The sequence below is a fragment of the Oncorhynchus nerka genome, linkage group LG18 (genome assembly GCF_034236695.1).
Source record: "Oncorhynchus nerka isolate Pitt River linkage group LG18, Oner_Uvic_2.0, whole genome shotgun sequence".
NCBI lineage: Eukaryota > Metazoa > Chordata > Actinopteri > Salmoniformes > Salmonidae > Oncorhynchus > Oncorhynchus nerka.
The window spans coordinates 35859045-35878659 of NC_088413.1; the positions used below are offsets into that span (position 1 = coordinate 35859045).

The 19615-nt window shown below is 43.3% G+C and overlaps 1 protein-coding gene across 1 annotated transcript in view; it reads left to right on the forward strand.

The window, feature by feature from the left end:
- The first annotated feature begins 935 nt into the window (after positions 1 to 935).
- Positions 936 to 19615, forward strand: part of LOC115145831 (spermine oxidase-like) — a 33283-nt gene continuing 14603 nt past the window's right edge. The window contains exons 1-3 of the mRNA XM_029687383.2: positions 936 to 1043; positions 10376 to 10610; positions 11721 to 11947. Coding sequence (XP_029543243.1) covers positions 10403 to 10610; positions 11721 to 11947 — 435 coding nt within the window. The 5' untranslated portion in view covers positions 936 to 1043; positions 10376 to 10402. The remainder of the gene's footprint in view (positions 1044 to 10375; positions 10611 to 11720; positions 11948 to 19615) is intronic.

Here is a 19615-nt window from a genome sequence, read left to right on the forward strand (position 1 = left end):
TTTTCCCTGTCTTTTTTCTCCTTTTCTCTTGAACACTTTCCCCTAGAGTCTGGCAGGTGAATAGCTCAGCTGTTGGCCAATATACATTTACAATTTGTTGTTGTCTCAAATGATCCTTTCTCAGTTAGACATTGTGGGCACTCACCTCAGGCACTGTTGGTTGGGCAGGTCAGGGTTGCTCATATTAATTAAGACCCAATGCAGTCTTTTTTATTTTATTTTTTAAATCATCACTGTTATGTCTAATAAATCACTGTGTGTGTTTATTATAATGAAAATAACTCCAAATATATTTCAATTGCCATTGAAATGCTTAGTCTGATTGTGTGGGTGTGTTGATGCAGTTGCAAATATATTTACATACACAGCCCTGATTGGCGGATAGGATTGTCTGGACTAGTCTAGAGCATAGCCACATACTACTTCAAAGTAAGAGGATACATATTATACAAATAAAATATGTGATTGGTCAGAATATTCCGGTTGTGATGTCATCGTCTAGGCCAAAAACTCCATGATCAGTGCTATCCGAGATTCTTGGGACATCCGGACCCTAACCTTAACCTTAACCCATACCTTAACCAATACCTTAACCATAACCATAACCCTTACCCAACCCTAACCTTAACCCTTACCGTAACCATTGTAAATATCAGCTTCAGTCGTGGAAGGGAAGTCCTAAGGCTCCCAAATAACAAGGACCAAAACTCCATCCCACCTGAACAGGTTGAACTTTTAGCCTTTTTTTTTTCCTCTCCAAAAGCTCTAAAACTAACAGTGCCTCATCATAATTTCCCAAATTTCAGAATGTTATTGCGATCTCATTGCGCGGAAATACCATAAAATGTAAATACATAAATAATAATAATAAATGAAATCACGTTTTTTGCACTGCTCCTTTAAGCAGGGAGGCAGCGGCAACAGGGAACTGGCTGCTTCTGGTTTCTAGGCACATATACATACAAAGCGGAGCCGGCTACGAGGAAAACACAAAGGAAAAGAGGAGAATTCTCACGTTTAAAACTGAAGACTAACGGAGTCAGGTAATGAGCGCCTCCTGAAATCAAGCTTGTTTCGTAGAAGGTAAAACATGCGAAACGCCATTTGTCGCAGGTTATAATATTCATCAACATTGTGGACAGCAAAGAAGTAAACAGCTGAGCTGCAGCTGTCAGTAGGCTATGGTGTGTACTTGTTGTAGGCAAAGTCTATTTATGCCAAATGTTGAATTATGTGCCGCTGTATTAGGCCAATAAAATCTAACGCAAATGATCGCAATTTCATTATTCACATCGCTTTGTGAAATTATGCGGTTAGATCTTCAAAGCATTATGGCTATAGCCTAAGTTTCATTCTGTGTAAAAATGTGTATTCTATTGTATTTTCTATTCCGTTTTGACTCGATATGTCTCCCCGGTTGAATGGTTACAGGGAATCAGGATATCTCACAGGAAAAGAACTAGTCGTTCTTCTTTGTTTCCAACTGTGGTCTGTGTTGCCACATTGACTATTACGTGGCAGAGGATGAGATACACATAGCCGTGCATAGCCTGTCAGGAACTCAAGGCTACTTTCTCTGTGGTCAGCAAAATAAACTTGAGATTATTTCAGTGACATTTTCTCTCTCTTTCCGTCTCTATCTTGCCTGTATTATTTATCCCTCTTCATTTATTTATGAATTGAATAGAATGTTAATGGGATGCAATATCATTTCATTCAATTGACTTGTTTTACAATGCTATTGTAACTTGATTAAATCCCAGCCCCTTATCTGTAACCCAATGAATAAGAAAATAGATGGGAAAAAAACCCCACATCGGTTCTTGTGAAATTGCACTAGTTTATGCATTAATAATTACCAGCATATGCACATTGCCTGAAGGTGTGATAGCCTTGTTCTAGAAATCAAGTGAAGTATTATCATTACGTGAGGTAAATAATATGATCTGTCTGAACTCCATGCTGTCAGGTGATATCCACATATCCACACATTCACCGTTCAGTTTTCAACCTTTTCAAAAGGCACTACTGTCCATTGTGCACCACCTGACTTGATAATCTCCCTTCCTGTCCCTGCCCTTTTTGCTTGTGAATGAGTTTATTGCAACCTGGGTCTTCACTCGGCACCAAATGTAAGAAAACAGACTGAAATAGAGAGGGAATACTCTGAATTTGTCCAATACAGAAACACTCATTTGAGTTTTCGGTTGGAAAGCGTTTTGGTACGGTGTACACTAATGAATACTGCCGTGAAGGAGCGCATTTCAACCTGTTCCCCTGACGGGGCGGTACCCGTTTAACTGCTGCTTACCTTTGGCATTGCCACTCTAGTCCTAGGAGCACCACACTCCTGTTTATACGGCTCCAGAATGGATGACACCCAAGCATCAGTTCTAGCACTGCCAGCCAGAGGCCGTCCCCTAGCCCTAACATCCCAGCTCTGGAACACCGGAGCTGGGAGAGAGATGTGGAATGTCTGGGGCCTGTCTGGCACGGGGCCTGGGCCCCTAAGGCTAGAGGGCTCTTGTCCTTTTTGATATCGGAGGTTTTGAGGAAGTGGGATGTCATGTTGCCACACTAGCAAGCACCATAGGGCACACTAGGGGTTTGATCCAGACCAGAGATGTTCCAGGGTTGTCGGGTATGGCATGAAAGCAGCTGTGGAGTGGACTGAAGTGCAGATGAGGATGAGATGGATGGAGGAATGGTGTGTGTGTTTTTTATTTTTAGGAAGGCTGGTATTTGGGAAGGAAAAGGGTGTTGTGGTGACCTTACAACTCAACAAATGACAGGCAGACCAAATTTTTTTTAACCTTACAGTCCCTTTTATGCCCTGGCCCGCCCCTGGAAAGAGCAAACTCGAGCCACGTCAGTCAAATGTAGGCTAGGTTGCTCGTTTCTAGGTCACACCCTGTAGAGTTCCCCACCCCGGGTCCAGCCCCCCATTAATCTGCATGCTGCGGCATGACGGGTGAGAGAGGAGTGGTGACATGTGGCGAGTGCATTCACCGGCCAGGGATAATAGAATCACAGCGGCTCTATGTCTAGGTCCAAGGAGAGAGACAGAGAGAGGTGTGTGTGTGTGGGTGTGTACATGCGTGTATGTGACCTGTGAAATAGCAACCCCGTTCTGTGATCTTAAACAATCTTACAGCTGTTTTGTAATAAAGTATAGTAGTATCATAGTATTACTGTAATAGGACTACAGTAGGCAGCTTCACTGTATAGCAACACTGTCAATACACTGTTCTGGGACGTTCAATATATTTTTGCTCTCCTGTGATTCCGAAAGTAAGGCTGAGTTTGCGTGTTATGCCATTTTTACACGGTGATTTATGGTAGTGCTTGCATACGCATCACCAATTGCTTCCCAAGTAAATGTGGATGCAGGAATAAAGCTTTGGAGAGGCATATGTCACGAGCGGGCTTTTCTGTTACCTTTCTGATTTTTGTAATCAGAATCACTGAAGGAATCCAGGGCCCGCTAACAGTTTGTCCCAAATGGCACCCTATTCCCAATACAGTGCACTATTTCTGACCGGGGCCCCAAGTTGTGCGCTATTTGGGACCCTCTGTGTCTCATTTATTACATAGTCACAGGCCCTTCTAGCCTCTGGGAAAGGGGGATACCTGCATTCAATCGAAATGTGTGTGTGTGTGGGGGGGGGGGGGGGGGGGTGGTCGCCTTAATCAATGTCCACGGCACTCGGGGGAGTAGTTGTTGGTGGTTAACTGGGGCAGAACTACTAGGCGTGTCACCTTGTGTTGTGGGGACGGGGGAAGGAACACATGGGGAAACGTGTTTGCTTAATCTTTTTCATCTCGTATTCCCTCTCACTTGATGAGAGGCAGTCCTAACTCAGCCTTAGCACTAATAACAAAAAAAGCTCTCCACATTTTGGTTTTGGCCCTAAAAATAAAATGAGAAAAAAAAGCGGAAATAGTAGTGTTTGTTAATTTTGAGACGTCTTAGCCAGTGTAGACTTCCTCAGAATAGTCCGAATGAACCTTTTGTGACTCCCAAACCCGCATGCGGGAGTGTAATCATCGCTACTGTTGGTACATTCACAGCTGAATAGGGAGTCATTGGAACGCAGCGCTTTCAAAACCTGGGGCACTTCCGGATTGGATTTTTCTCAGGCTTTCGCCTGCGACATCAGTTCTGTTATACTCACAGACAATATCTTTACAGTTTTGGAAACGTTAGAGTGTTTTCTATCCAAAGCTGTCAATTATATGCATATTCTAGCATCTTTTCCTGACAAAATATCCTGTGTAAAAATAAAAAAAAATCTCAAAAAATGAAAATACTGCCCCCTAGTACCAAGAGGAGATCTTAGTGGCCCAATTTTTAATCTAGCTAAGACGTTTGATGCCGTAGTTATCAATGAAAAGATGTGCATGAAAATGAGTCGTCTCTCGTTGAATGACAACAAAGACTTTATTGAAGAATCCCTACTGTTGACCAATCACCGACGAACAGGGCGTAGACTTCAGCTCCAAACTTCGGCTGGAAGTCAAAAAAACCTTCACCGATGTCAAAAACGAATGAAAAAAAACTGTCACAATGTCATCATAGTATATGCACAAACTCTTCTGGACTGTTTTGGCTGGGAAGCGTGCGGACGCCTTTACCTTATCGGCCTTGGGTGAGCTCCACTGTGGGTCCTCCTCCCGGGTCAACAGGAAATGTCTCAGTGACCTACAATAATGTCTCAGTGACCTCACACCCCGCTGTATCCTCACGGAGGCCCGCGGTGTGCTCGTGTCTTATCTTACATGTGTCTGCCTGAACTTAGCAAGAGGTCCATTTCATCCCCCGTTACCTCTCATTTCAATTACATTAACCTGTTGCTTCTACTCGGGACGCTTGCGTCCCAACTAGAGCTCTGGAAATGCAAATGCGCTACGCTAAATGCTAATAGTATTAGTTAAAACTCAAAAGTTCATTAACATACACATGCAGGGTATCGAATTAAAGCTACACTCGTTGTGAATCCAGGCAACAAGTCAGATTTTTAAAATGCTTTTCGGCGAAAGCATGAGAAGCTATTATCTGATAGCATGCAACACCCCAAAAGACCCACAGGGGACGTAAACAAAATAATTAGCATTTCGGCGTTACACAAACCGCACAATAAAATAGAAAACATTCATTACCTTTCACCATCTTCTTTGTTGGCACTCCTAGATGTCCCATAAACACTATTTGGGTCTTTATTTCGATTAAATCGGTCCATATAAAGCCTAGATATCGTTATATGTAGACTGTGTGATAAACGAAAAAAAACATTGTTTCAAAACGTAACGTAATTTTTTAAAATTCAAAAAGTCGACAATAAACTTTCACAAAACACTTCGAAATACGTTTGTAATGCAACTTTAGGTATTAGTAAACGTTAATAAGCGATAAAATTCATCAGGAGGCGATGTAAAGATCATTAGCTGTCCGTCTGGAAAAATGTCCGGCTAGAAACTCAACGAAAATATCCGGTCCTAGACCGGAGGAGATACGGTGTCCTGTATGTGTTTGACCAAGAAAAAACTTGAAGGGAAATGACAAGACTCTAGACACCGTGTGGAAGCTGTAGGTACTGCAACCTCAGTCAATTAATTGTGGTTCACGTTTATCAATGGGTTCAAGTAGCGCATGGATATATTTTCCCATTTTCAGTGATCAGTTTTTCCTGTGCTTTTCGATGTAAATGCCGTTCTGGTAAAGCCACAGCAGTGATTTAACCAGTTTTTTAAACGTCTGAGTGTTTTCTATCCACACAGACTAAGCAAATGCATATACTATATTCCTGGCATGAGTAGCAGGGCGCTGAAATGTTGCGCGATTTTTAACAGAATGTTCAAAAAAGTAGAGGGTCGACTTAAGAGGTTAAAACAACTTACTTTTGTATTTTTCCTCAGCCCGCAGGCACTTAGTCAGCTGACTCTTAACTCCACCATCGTTTCAGTTGTGAGGTGACCCGGGGATGCCTATTAGCCCAAAGAAATGGATGAATGTTGTCATTATCGGGAGTAATATTTCTGTGTGTGTTTGTGTTTACCAGTGGAGGCTCCTCAGAGGAGGAAGGGGAGGACCGTCCTCAGAGAATTTCATAAAAACAGTGAAACATTTAAAAAGGTATACTTTTTTAGATAAAACTGAACTAAATATATACACGTCACCAAATAATTTATTGAAACAGTGTTTTGCAATGAAGGTCAACAGTAGCCTCAACAGAACTCTGTAGGGTAGCACCATGTTGTAGCCGGAGGACCGCTAGCTTCGGGCCTCCTCTGGGTACATTGACTTCAATACAAATACCTAGGAGGCTCATGGTGCGGCAGGGTAGCCGGGGCGACAGGGTAGCCTAGTGGTTAGAGCGTTGGACTAGTAACCGGAAGGTTGCGAGTTCAAACCCCCGAGCTGACAAGGTACAAATCTGTCGTTCTGCCCCTGATCAACCCACTGTTCCCAGGCTGTCATTGAAAATAAGAATGTGTTCTTAACTTAACTTGCCTGGTTAAATAAAGGTAAAATTTATTTAAAAAAAAAAATGGTTCTCACCCCCTCCAATAGACTTACATGGTAATTATGACAACTTCCGGAAGACATCCTCCAACCTATCAGAGCTCTTGCAGCATGAACTGATATGTTATCCACCCAATCAAAGGATCAGAGAACAAATCTAGTACTGAAAGCATAAGCTACAGCCAGGTAGTACTAGAGTGCATACAATTTGGTGAGTTGTTGACTCAAAGAGAGAGAAAGACAATAGTAGCACAGTTTTGAACAAATGCATTTATTCCAAAATGAATTAGGGAGGGATTCATTTACTTAGCTAGCTAATACAGCTAGCTAGTTTAGCCTGCTCAAACAGAGGGACGTTACAGTATGTGTGTGTAGCCACTCAATTCTTGCTGATAAGGTCCTCCCCCCTGCTGCTCGGTTGGGGCTATTCGTTCCATGCCTCAAGGCTACAAGACTAATCCTCTGTTCCTAAACATGGCCTATATACGTAGAAACCGCCATTGCTATGCCAAATGAGAATCCATTCTGACATAATAAGTAGTTTCACGGCATTATGCTTTTTTTTGTATTAAATGTTTGTCATCTGTGACAAATACCACAAGTTTGTTGATCGAGTTATGATCAGCACTTTTCAGGATCGTGTGAATATTCCAGGTAAGGCATCACAGTCAAATGAATCAAATCTCATTTTATTTGTCACATACACATGGTTAGCAGATGTTAATGCGAGTGTAGCGAAATGCTTGTGCTTCTAGTTCCGACAATGCAGTAATAACCAACGAGTAATCTAACCTACCAATTTCACAACAGCTACCTTATACACACAAGTGTAAAGGGATGAAGAATATTTACATAAAGATCTATGAATGAGTGATGGTACAGAACGGCATAGGCAAGATGCGGTAGATGGTATTGAGTACAGTATATACATATGAGATGAGTAATGTAGGGTATGTAAACATATACAATGTGAAGAAATCGATGCAGACAGAGAGAACATCCCAAATGACACCCTATATATTACACTACTTTTGACCTTTGTAAAGTGCTACGAAACAGATGCAGAAAGAGGTCACATCCCAAATGGAACCCTATTCCCTACATAGTGCACTATATAGGTAATATGGTGCCATTTGGGACGCACACAGACTCATTGAATGGTCTAGCCAGCTAGCACTTGTCCAGACATGTTTTTCTTCCTTCTCAGCCCGCTATGATGATCATTTCCCACTACTAAGTTAACACTCTCAGTCTTGGGATGCAGACAGCTGTGAGGTTAAAGGTGAACACAGCTGGGAAGAAGGTTTTGAACTTCTAGTGTTGCAATCACTGCTGCTTGTGCTTGAAATGTATCTAACCTTTCTGCGACACACTGTGAACTATATTAGTTCCCATAGTCTGTACAGCATTTTGAATATGATCCACACGGCAGTTGGCGCCTTGTAATGTTGGTGTCTAACTTTCGTGAGATATTTAGGCTGCGTTTACATAGGCAGCCCAATTCTGATATTTTTCCACTAATTGGTCTTTTGACCAATCACATCAGATCTTTTTACATCAGATCTTTTTCAGAGCTGATCTGATTAGTCAAAAGACAAATTAGTGAAAAAATGCCTGTGTAAACACACCCGCTGTGTACTCTATTCGAGCCTTATTACACACAGCTAGTTTGAAACCGGTTTCGAAGAGACGCCTTGCCCATGACACATTGTGTAAAGAGACGGGTAGTTCCCAGAGTCTCTACACTGCATGTGATATGATTGAGCAATAAGGCCCGAATGGGTGTGGTATATGGCCATTATACTATGGCAACGCGGAGTGACTAGTTATAGCCCTTAGCCGTGGTATATTGGCAACACCCTTATTGCTATGATAAACTGGTTACCAACCTAATTAAAGCAATAAAAAAAAAGTTGTCATACCCATTGAATACGGTCTGATATACCACAGCTTTCAGCCAATCAGCATTCAAGGCTGAAACCGCCCAGTTTATAATCCACATTTTGGTCTGGGTGACAGTAAGTGTACTCAAATTGGTTTGTCGTTTTGGCTCCGTTGAAACAGGAAACAGCAAACCTTCGGGAAGCTCAGATGAGCAGCGTGCTTCAGACGGAGCTACAGTTCTAAATAGAAGGGGTAACGGATTCACTGAACCGGTTTGACCGTTTGACCCCGATTCCTGGAGAAACGGCCTTTTTCTTGTGTGTATTGCGAGACATTTCTCAGTATGGTGCCACAGCATTTCCATGTGTAGCAGCGTTGCCACGGTGACAGAGCGGGGAGGTTTTTTGGGGGAGAGGGGAGTGGAGTGCAGTGCGTCACATGTAGGAACTGAAGGTAGCATATGGTCTCACCTCTGGGGGAGGGGGGCTCTCAGGGATGCAACAATTGAAAGATGGGGGGCTCTCAGGGATGCAACAATTGAAAGATGGGGGCTCTCAGGGATGCAACAATTGAAAGATGGGGGGGGTGGAACACATTACTACTCTGTTTAGTCTGTTTCATAAATGCATTTTCTTCCCTGGTCCCTCCATCTCCTCTTCATCTTTCTCACACAGACATACTTTTTTCTCTTTGACTCTCATTGCTTTTCCTATTCCCCCCTCTATTTCTTTCTCTCTCTTCTTCTCCTGTGTCCTTTCTTCCTCTGCCTGCTTTGTGTCAAATGTGCCTATTTTCCATTTGGCAAAGGTGCTGGGGGTACAGTTCAGCTCACTTGTGTATACACACACACACACACACACACACACACACACCACCACTTCTATGAGAGAGGTGGAAGGAAGTCTGTGAGGGAAAAACGTGTTTCATTTCACCTCAACGTTTCGACCCTGCAATGCCCTGTCGCCCCCAAAACAGTCCATTAAGGACCCGAATGGGCCTCGTTCATTTGGTGTTGCTTAGCGTTTTTGTTTCGAGACAATATTAGATTAGTATAATGGGATCAGCGAGATGCGCTTTAAATATGCTCCCTTTTGCGTTTGTTGCCTCAGACACAGTTGTCTGTACGTTATTATACACTGAGTGGTTCAAGACCGTATACCACGGGCATGGCGAAACATTTATTTTTACTGCTCTAATTGCATTGGTAACTTGTTTACAATAGCAATAAGGCACCTCGGGGGTTTGTGGTATATGGGTAATATACAGGCACATTGCGTCGTGCATAAGAACAGCCCTTAGCCATGGTATATTGGCCATGTACTACACCTCCTCGGGCCTTATTGCTTAAATATAATAAGCCCCAACTACACAGCGCAGCTACTTGTTAGCCATGTAACAGTGAGGTGTTTTTAACCAGGTCTAGGGTAGGTATGTTTTCCAGACACAGTGGCTTAGACAGCTTACACCACACTAGGCCACGAAATATCAAAACCTGTTGTAATAACGTGATGAACCCGTTCCCCTTTCCCACTCAAAGTATGCGTACTTGGGAAGGCGTGATGGAATTCTGTTTCCAGAATGGAATGATGTCATAATGGGTATTTGATCTGAAAGAGGGTTTGTGGTCAAGTACTGTGTACGGAGGAGGCCTTTACTTTGAACTGAAAACACTCCATCGAGTACCCACCGATACCCAAGGATGCTATCTTACCCTGTGTGAAAAGATACTTTCTGTCCTCATCTTGCCCGAGGGAAACTGACTTGCTTTGTTTTTTTTGTTTTTTTGTGTGCGGTCCCATTCCGTTCATTTTTATTGGACAGGACAGTGAGGAAGAATGAGAGGGCAAGGAGTCCCATTCGAACCCGTGCTGGCAGCGGTATGGGTTCCACAGTCAGCGCTTTACACCCCCCCCCCAAGGCTCTCCTTGTTTTTAACTAACGGTTTCTCTGTTTCTGCTTCCCCCTCAGACCCCCTAGAAGAGGAGCTTGGACGGCATGCAAAGTTGCGAAATATCTTCAGACAGCACTGATGACCCCCTTAGTAGAGACCTCCGCACTCGTCGACAGCCTCGAATAGTAGTGATCGGCGCGGGCTTGGCCGGCCTCGCAGCTACCAAGAGCCTCCTGGAGAGCGGCTTCACGGATGTCACAGTCCTAGAGGCGTCAGACCGCGTCGGAGGGAGAGTTCAAAGCATTCAGCACGGTAAGACATGATGCTGTGAACCTTACAGTACAAAGAGTGAGTGAGGAAACAACATGCAGAGGAAATTATGCTCAACCCAACCTTGGAATTTCATGGGTTACGACTCAATGGGTCTTTTTTTTTGTTTGTTAAATAGTTTACGTTTTCTGTAAGCTGAAAGCTCCAAACCTCACTCACTGAGACATTCGACATGTCTGTGTGTAATCATCAGGTTGTTTCCCCCGCACCCGCATCTAGCTGTCAAACAGTCCCCCCCCCATCTATTCTCTATGGGGCTACGCTATCAGTGCTAATGCTAAAAGCCTTCCCAAAATAACACTGGATCAGAATGTGTGCTTTGCAAAGTCCAATTAAGCTTTCACAATTCAAAAATGTGAAATGTGATTGGGGAATTTGTCTCTATCTCTCGGATGGATGTGTGGTTAGTTCTGCGAAATCCCCTTTGAGCTGAACAAGTTAGAAGATTACTCCCATTGCCACACATGGCTTTAATTCAATATTTAAACATATCTATATTTATCCCTGTTCCTCATTCTCTACGAAGTCGTTTCGATCACAAGTATCTCTCGAATAGGTGGTTGTGGCATCCTCAAAATGTCCTGTAGGCTGCAGTCACATTCTTTGACTTGACTCCCTCTAATTGCCCTTTCTTTTCACTTCCATTCCATTAAAACAACTTCCTGTTCTCATTTCTCTGTTTATTTAATTGAATTCATGTTCCATTCCATTCAACTTATTCCCAAATGAATTGACACAAACAATCAAGTTCTTGGGCGGAGGTAAACAAAGTTTGTAAGTGTAACCCCAAAGGTGCATCTGATATGGCACATTATTCCCAATATATTGCACTACTTTTGACCAGAACCTAGGCCTGTCCCAATGTCCCCACTACTTGCTATGCCAAAACATTGTTTCATATTGGGACAGAGACTAAGTCTATTATATATTTTTAGGCCATTTAGCAGATGCGTTTATCCAAAGCTTACATTTTGTATGTATGGTCCCAGGAATCCAACCCACTATCCTAGCATTGCAAACGCCATGCTCTACCAACTGAGCTAAAGAGAGGACCACATTCTTCTTCATCTTATTCTCCTCTCTCTATTCCAGGACAAACGACTTTGGAGCTCGGCGCCACCTGGATCCATGGCGCTAACGGGAACCCGGTGTACCACCTGGCGGAGGACAACGGGCTGTTGGAGCACACCACGGACGGCGAGCACAGCGTGGGCCGTATCAGCCTGTACACCAAGAACGGCGTGGCCCACTACCAGACCAACAGCGGTACCAGGATCCCCAAGGACCTGGTCGAGGAGTTCAGTGACCTCTACAATGAGGTGAGGGTAGAGAGGTGTGTGTGTGTGTGTGTGTGTGTGTGTGTGTCCAGATTACCACTGATGTGTGCACATGAAGGGAGCCACCCATGACTGAATGTAGATACTGTACGTACACAGTGGCACATATGCTCAGGTGTGTGTGTATAATACAGGTGCGTGTGTGTGTATAATACAGGTGCGTGTGTGTGTATAATACAGGATACAGGTGCGTGTGCGTGTATAATACAGGTGCGTGTGCGTGTATAATACAGGTGTGTGTATAATACAGGTGCGTGTGCGTGTATAATACAGGTGCGTGTGCGTGTATAATACAGGTGCGTGTGCGTGTATAATACAGGTGCGTGTATAATACAGGCGCGTGTGCGTGTATAATACAGGCGCGTGTGTGTATAATACAGGCGCGTGTGTGTATAATACAGGTGCGTGTGTGTGTATAATACAGGTGCGTGTGCGTGTATAATACAGGTGCGTGTATAATACAGGTGTGTGTATAATACAGGTGCGTGTGCGTGTATAATACCGGTGCGTGTATAATACAGGCGCGTGTGTGTATAATACAGGTGCGTGTGTGTGTATAATACAGGTGCGTGTGTGTGTATAATACAGGTGCGTGTATAATACAGGTGCGTGTATAATACAGGTGTGTGTGTATAATACAGGTGCGTGTGTGTGTATAATACAGGTGCGTGTGTGTGTATAATACAGGTGCGTGTGCATGTATAATACAGGTGCGTGTGCGTGTATAATACAAGTGCGTGTATAATACAGGTGCGTGTGTAATACAGGTGCGTGTGCGTGTATAATACAGGTGCGTGTATAATACAGGTGCGTGTGCGTGTATAATACAGGTGCGTGTGCGTGTATAATACAGGTGCGTGTGCGTGTATAATACAGGTGTGTGTATAATACAGGTGCGTGTGCGTGTATAATACAGGTACGTGTGCGTGTATAATACAGGTGCGTGTGCGTGTATAATACAGGTGTGTGTATAATACAGGTGCGTGTGCGTGTATAATACAGGTGCGTGTATAATACAGGTGCGTGTGCGTGTATAATACAGGTGCGTGTGCGTGTATAATACAGGTGCGTGTATAATACAGGTGCGTGTGCTTGTATAATACAGGTGTGTGTATAATACAGGTGTGTGTATAATACCGGTGCGTGTGTGTGTATAATACAGGTGCGTGTATAATACAGGTGCGTGTTTGTGTATAATACAGGTGCGTGTATAATACAGGTGCGTGTGCGTGTATAATACAGGTACGTGTATAATACAGGTGCGTGTGCGTGTATAATAAAGGTGCGTGTGCGTGTATAATACCGGTGCGTGTGTGTGTATAATACAGGTGCGTGTATAATACCGGTGCGTGTGTGTGTATAATACAGGTGCGTGTATAATACAGGTGCGTGTGTGTGTATAATACAGGTGCGTGTATAATACCGGTGCGTGTGTGTGTATAATACAGGTGCGTGTGTGTGTATATTACAGGTGCGTGTATAATACAGGTACGTGTATAATACAGGTGCGTGTGCGTGTATAATACAGGTGCGTGTGTGTGTATAATACAGGTGCGTGTATAATACCGGTGCGTGTGTGTGTATAATACAGGTGCGTGTATAATACAGGTGCGTGTGTGTGTATAATACAGGTGCGTGTATAATACCGGTGCGTGTGTGTGTATAATACAGGTGCGTGTGTGTGTGTATATTACAGGTGCGTGTATAATACCGGTGCGTGTGTGTGTATAATACAGGTGCGTGTATAATACAGGTGCGTGTGTGTGTATAATACAGGTGCGTGTATAATACAGGTGTGTGTGTGTATAATACAGGTGTGTGTGTGTATAATACAGGTGCGTGTATAATACCGGTGCGTGTGTGTGTATAATACAGGTGCGTGTGTGTGTATAATACAGGTGCGTGTATAATACCGGTGCGTGTGTGTGTATAATACAGGTGCGTGTATAATACAGGTGCGTGTGTGTGTATAATACAGGTGCGTGTGCGTGTATAATACAGGTGCGTGTATAATACAGGTGTGTGTGTGTGTATAATACAGGTGCGTGTGCGTGTATAATACAGGTGTGTGTATAATACAGGTGCATGTGTGTGTATAATACAGGTGCGTGTGTGTGTATAATACAGGTGCGTGTATAATACTGGTGCGTGTGTGTGTATAATACAGGTGCGTGTATAATACAGGTGCGTGTGTGTGTATAATACAGGTGTGTGTATAATACAGGTGCGTGTGTGTGTATAATACAGGTGTGTGTATAATACAGGTGCGTGTATAATACAGGTGTGTGTGTGTGTATAATACAGGTGCATGTGCGTGTATAATACAGGTGCGTGTATAATACAGGTGCGTGTGTGTGTATAATACAGGTGCGTGTATAATACAGGTGCGTGTGCGTGTATAATACAGGTGCGTGTGCGTGTATAATACAGGTGCGTGTATAATACAGGTGCGTGTATAATACAGGTGCGTGTATAATACAGGTGCGTGTGTGTGTATAATAAAGGTGCGTGTGCGTGTATAATACAGGTGCGTGTGTGTGTATAATACAGGTGCGTGTGCGTGTATAATACAGGTGCGTGTGCGTGTATAATACAGGTGCGTGTTTGTGTATAATACAGGTGCGTGTATAATACAGGTGCGTGTATAATACAGGTGCGTGTGTGTATAATAAAGGTGCTTGTGTGTGTATAATACAGGTGTGAGTGTGTATAATACAGGTGCGAGTGTGTATAATACAGGTGCGTGTTTGTGTATAATACAGGTGCGTGTATAATACAGGTGCGTGTGTGTGTATAATACAGGTGCGTGTGTGTGTATAATACAGGTGCGAGTGTGTGTATAAAACAGGTGCGTGTGTGTGTATAATACAGGTGCGTGTGTGTGTATAATACAGGTGCGTGTATAATACAGGTGCGTGTGTGTGTATAATACAGGTGCGTGTGCGTGTATAATACTGGTGCATGTGCGTGTATAATAAAGGTGCGTGTGTGTGTATAATACAGGTGCGTGTGTGTGTATATTACAGGTGCGTGTATAATACCGGTGCGTGTGTGTGTATAATACAGGTGCGTGTATAATACAGGTGCGTGTGTGTGTATAATACAGGTGCGTGTATAATACAGGTGTGTGTGTGTATAATACAGGTGTGTGTGTGTATAATACAGGTGTGTGTATAATACAGGTGCGTGTATAATACCGGTGCGTGTGTGTGTATAATACAGGTGCGTGTGTGTGTATAATACAGGTGCGTGTATAATACCGGTGCGTGTGTGTGTATAATACAGGTGCGTGTATAATACAGGTGCGTGTGTGTGTATAATACAGGTGCGTGTGCGTGTATAATACAGGTGCGTGTATAATACAGGTGTGTGTGTGTGTATAATACAGGTGTGTGTGTGTGTATAATACAGGTGTGTGTGTGTGTATAATACAGGTGTGTGTGTGTGTATAATACAGGTGCGTGTGCGTGTATAATACAGGTGTGTGTATAATACAGGTGCATGTGTGTGTATAATACAGGTGCGTGTGTGTGTATAATACAGGTGCGTGTATAATACTGGTGCGTGTGTGTGTATAATACAGGTGCGTGTATAATACAGGTGCGTGTGTGTGTATAATACAGGTGTGTGTATAATACAGGTGCGTGTGTGTGTATAATACAGGTGTGTGTATAATACAGGTGCGTGTATAATACAGGTGTGTGTGTGTGTATAATACAGGTGCATGTGCGTGTATAATACAGGTGCGTGTGTGTGTATAATACAGGTGCATGTGCGTGTATAATACAGGTGCGTGTATAATACAGGTGCGTGTGTGTGTATAATACAGGTGCGTGTATAATACAGGTGCTTGTGCGTGTATAATACAGGTGCGTGTGCGTGTATAATACAGGTGCGTGTATAATACAGGTGCGTGTATAATACAGGTGCGTGTATAATACAGGTGCGTGTGTGTGTATAATAAAGGTGCGTGTGTGTGTATAATACAGGTGCGTGTGCGTGTATAATACAGGTGCGTGTTTGTGTATAATACAGGTGCGTGTATAATACAGGTGCGTGTATAATACAGGTGCGTGTGTGTGTATAATAAAGGTGCTTGTGTGTGTATAATACAGGTGTGAGTGTGTATAATACAGGTGCGAGTGTGTATAATACAGGTGCGTGTTTGTGTATAATACAGGTGCGTGTATAATACAGGTGCGTGTGTGTGTATAATACAGGTGCGTGTGTGTGTATAATACAGGTGCGAGTGTGTGTATAAAACAGGTGCGTGTGTGTGTATAATACAGGTGCGTGTGTGTGTATAATACAGGTGCGTGTGTGTGTATAATACAGGTGCGTGTGCGTGTATAATACTGGTGCGTGTGCGTGTATAATAAAGGTGCGTGTGTGTGTATAATACAGGTGCAAGTGTGTGTATAATACAGGTGCGTGTGCGTGTATAATACTGGTGCGTGTGCGTGCATAATAAAGGTGCGTGTGTGTGTATAATACGCGTGCGTGTATAATACAGGTGCGTGGGTGTGTATAATACAGGTGCGTGTGTGTGTATAATACAGGTGCGTGTATAATACAGGTGCGTGTGTGCGTGTGTGTATAATACAGGTGCGTGTGTGTGTATAATACAGGTGCGTGTGTATATAATACAGGTCAGTGTGTATAATACAGGTCAGTGTGTATAATACAGGTGTGTGTGTGTGTGTGTGTATAATACGTGTGTGTGTGTGTATAATACAGGTGTGTGTGTGTGTGTGTATAATACAGGTGTGTGTGTGTGTATAATACAGGTGTGTGTCTATAATACAGTGTGTGTGTGTGTGTGTGTGTGTATAATACAGGTGCGTGTGTGTTCAATACAGGGTGCGTGTGTATAATACAGGTGTATGTGTTTGTGTGTGTATTATACAGGTGCGTGTGTGTGTTCAATACAGGTGCGTGTGTATTATACAGGTATGCAGGGAAACTCACCGTGGTCCAGTGAAGCGTGTCATTCCCTGTTCAGCTACCTCAGAGCGTTGTGTTAGTCACACACCATTGGCTTCCCCCCCACTACCATTCAGATCTGTGCAATTAGACACGGTGCAGAGCAAAGGGGGACTCTTTCGACACACTTCCCTTTGTCTGTGTTCCTGAGTAAATCTTGCAATAGTTCCGTTCCATAAGTGTTGCAAGCAGCGAAGTTGCCAATAAAGAACACATGCCAGTCAGTTCTTAAAGGATTCACATTGGGTGGGCCAGAAAGCGATGTATCAAGCTTGTGGTGACGTCGGATGTTCGGGAACGCTTACGGAACTGGAACCATTTCAAGGCACTTGAACACAGAAGCACTTTCTCTATTCACCTTCACACAGCATTCTCCACAGCAGCACCCGTTCCTTTAAGAACACACTGTACGAACAGGAATAATACACGGTAATAACGCAGAGTTTCCAAACCCAGAGGCACAACATTGCGAGACTTCCGAGAAGTTCATTTGAGAAGTTAATGAGAGAAGTGGGAAAATTCTTCCTTTTCAGCTGTTGATTTTCTTGAAATCTAAAAGCACGTCTTCGATTCGAGCCGATAAGTAACTGAACTCGTTATGACTACAACATGGTGAAAGTGTTCAAAATGACTTTGTGTCTAAGGAGTGCCTTTTGATTTAGACGGCCTGCGCATGCACAGTTCGGCGTGAGACGAGCTTAGCTAGCCAACGTCTCCAAGGCATCGCCTACAAGCGCGATTGAGGAGTCCTACTGGAAGCCGTTTCTACATATCTTCATATTAAAACCACTGTTGGTAATAATTAGGGAGCTGTAACATACAGTGTGATCCATGCTTTTCTCCTGATCGCTTGCGTGTCAGTCTGCATACCTCTGTGCTGCAGCAGCATCGACACAGCAGAGCATCGCTATGCGGCAGGGTAGCCTAGTGGTTAGAGCGTTGGACTAGTAACCGGAAGGTTGCAAGTTCAAACCCCCGAGCCGACAAGGTACAAATCTGTCGTTCTGCCCCTGAACAGGCAGTTAACCCACTGTTCCTAGGCCGTTATTGAAAATAAGAATTTGTTCTTAACTGACTTGCCTGGTTAAATAAAGGCAAAATTAAAAAATTAGGCTAACCCCCCCCCCCCCAACGTGCATCCTTACAGTAGCAGGAAACGGTTATCCCCACCATGTATCATTACAACTGCGCTAATCCACATGGAAATCAGCATAATTAACTAAGCTGTAGGATTAGCATAACAAGGCTGACTTGTTTCGCATGACGATGTGAGGTACATGGACATCCTGGTGGTTTAGGTCTAGTGTTTCGTGATTGTGAGGCAACGGACAAGTAATAGCTGTACGTTTTATTTAGTCTTTGAAAATGTGTTTCTTGAGGATCCCATTTCAACCGGAGGCTGTTTTATATTGTCAACAAAGGTGTGCTGCATCCTGGGTCGGGGTCATTAGGGCATGCAACAGAAAAAGGTTTTCAAGTTTTGCAAAGGAATTTAAAAATGCACTTTTTGGGTCGTTCCTCCCCGTTTCAGTCTGTTTTGGTGCCTAATGAACAGGAGCCAGGAGCCTGATTCCATGGGGAAAGAATGTGAACTTCACTCTGGGACATCTTTAAAGCAGTCATTTGAACTGCTCTTGAATAAAACTAAAATATATATATTACTCTGACATTTTTAAAGTCATGCCCCCCTCTGTCCTTGCCTTTTCCTATATAAGTCTAAATCAAATCAAATTGTATTGGTCACATACACATGGTTAGCCGATGTTATTGCGAGTATAGCGAAATGCTTGTGCTTCTAGTTCCGACAGTGCAGCAATATCTAACATGTAATCTAACAATTCCACAACTACGTAATACACACAAATACACACAAACTACCTAATATTACCTAATCACACAAAAAATTACTGTAATCTTTACTGTAAGTAAAGGAATACATATATGGATGAGCAATGACAGAGCGTCATAGGCAAGATGCAATATATGGTATAAAATACATGATGAGTAATGCAAGATATGTAATCATTATTAAATTAAAGTGGCATTTATTAAAGTGACTAGTGATCTATTTATTAAAGTAGCCAATGATTTCAAGTCTGTCTGTAGGCAGCGGCCTCTCTGTGTTAGTGATGGATGTTTAACAGTCTGATGGCCTTGAGATAGAAGCTGTTTTTCATTCTTTCGGTCCCAGTTTTGATGCACCTGTACTGATCTCGTTTTCTGGATGATAGCGGGGTGAACAGGCATTGGCTCGGGTGGTTGTTGTCCTTGATTATCATTTTGTCCTTCCTGTGACATTGGGTGCTGTAGGTGTCCTGTTAGTTTGCCCCCGGCGATGCATTGTGTAGACCGCACCACCCTCTGGAGAGTCTAGCGGTTGTGGGCTGTGCAGTTGCCGTACCAGGCGGCAGGATGCTTTCAATTTGTGAATGTTTTAGGTGACAACATTTCTTTAGCCTCCTGAGGTTGACGGCCCATCAGAAAGTCCAGGACCCAATTGCACAGGGTGGGGTTGAGATCCAGGGCCTCAAGCTTAATGATGAGCTTGAAAGGTACTATGGTGTTGAATGATGAGCTATAGTCAATGAACAGCATTCTTACATAGGTATTCCTCTTGTCCAGATGGGATAGGGCCTTTTGATGGCAATTGCATTGTCTGTGGACCTT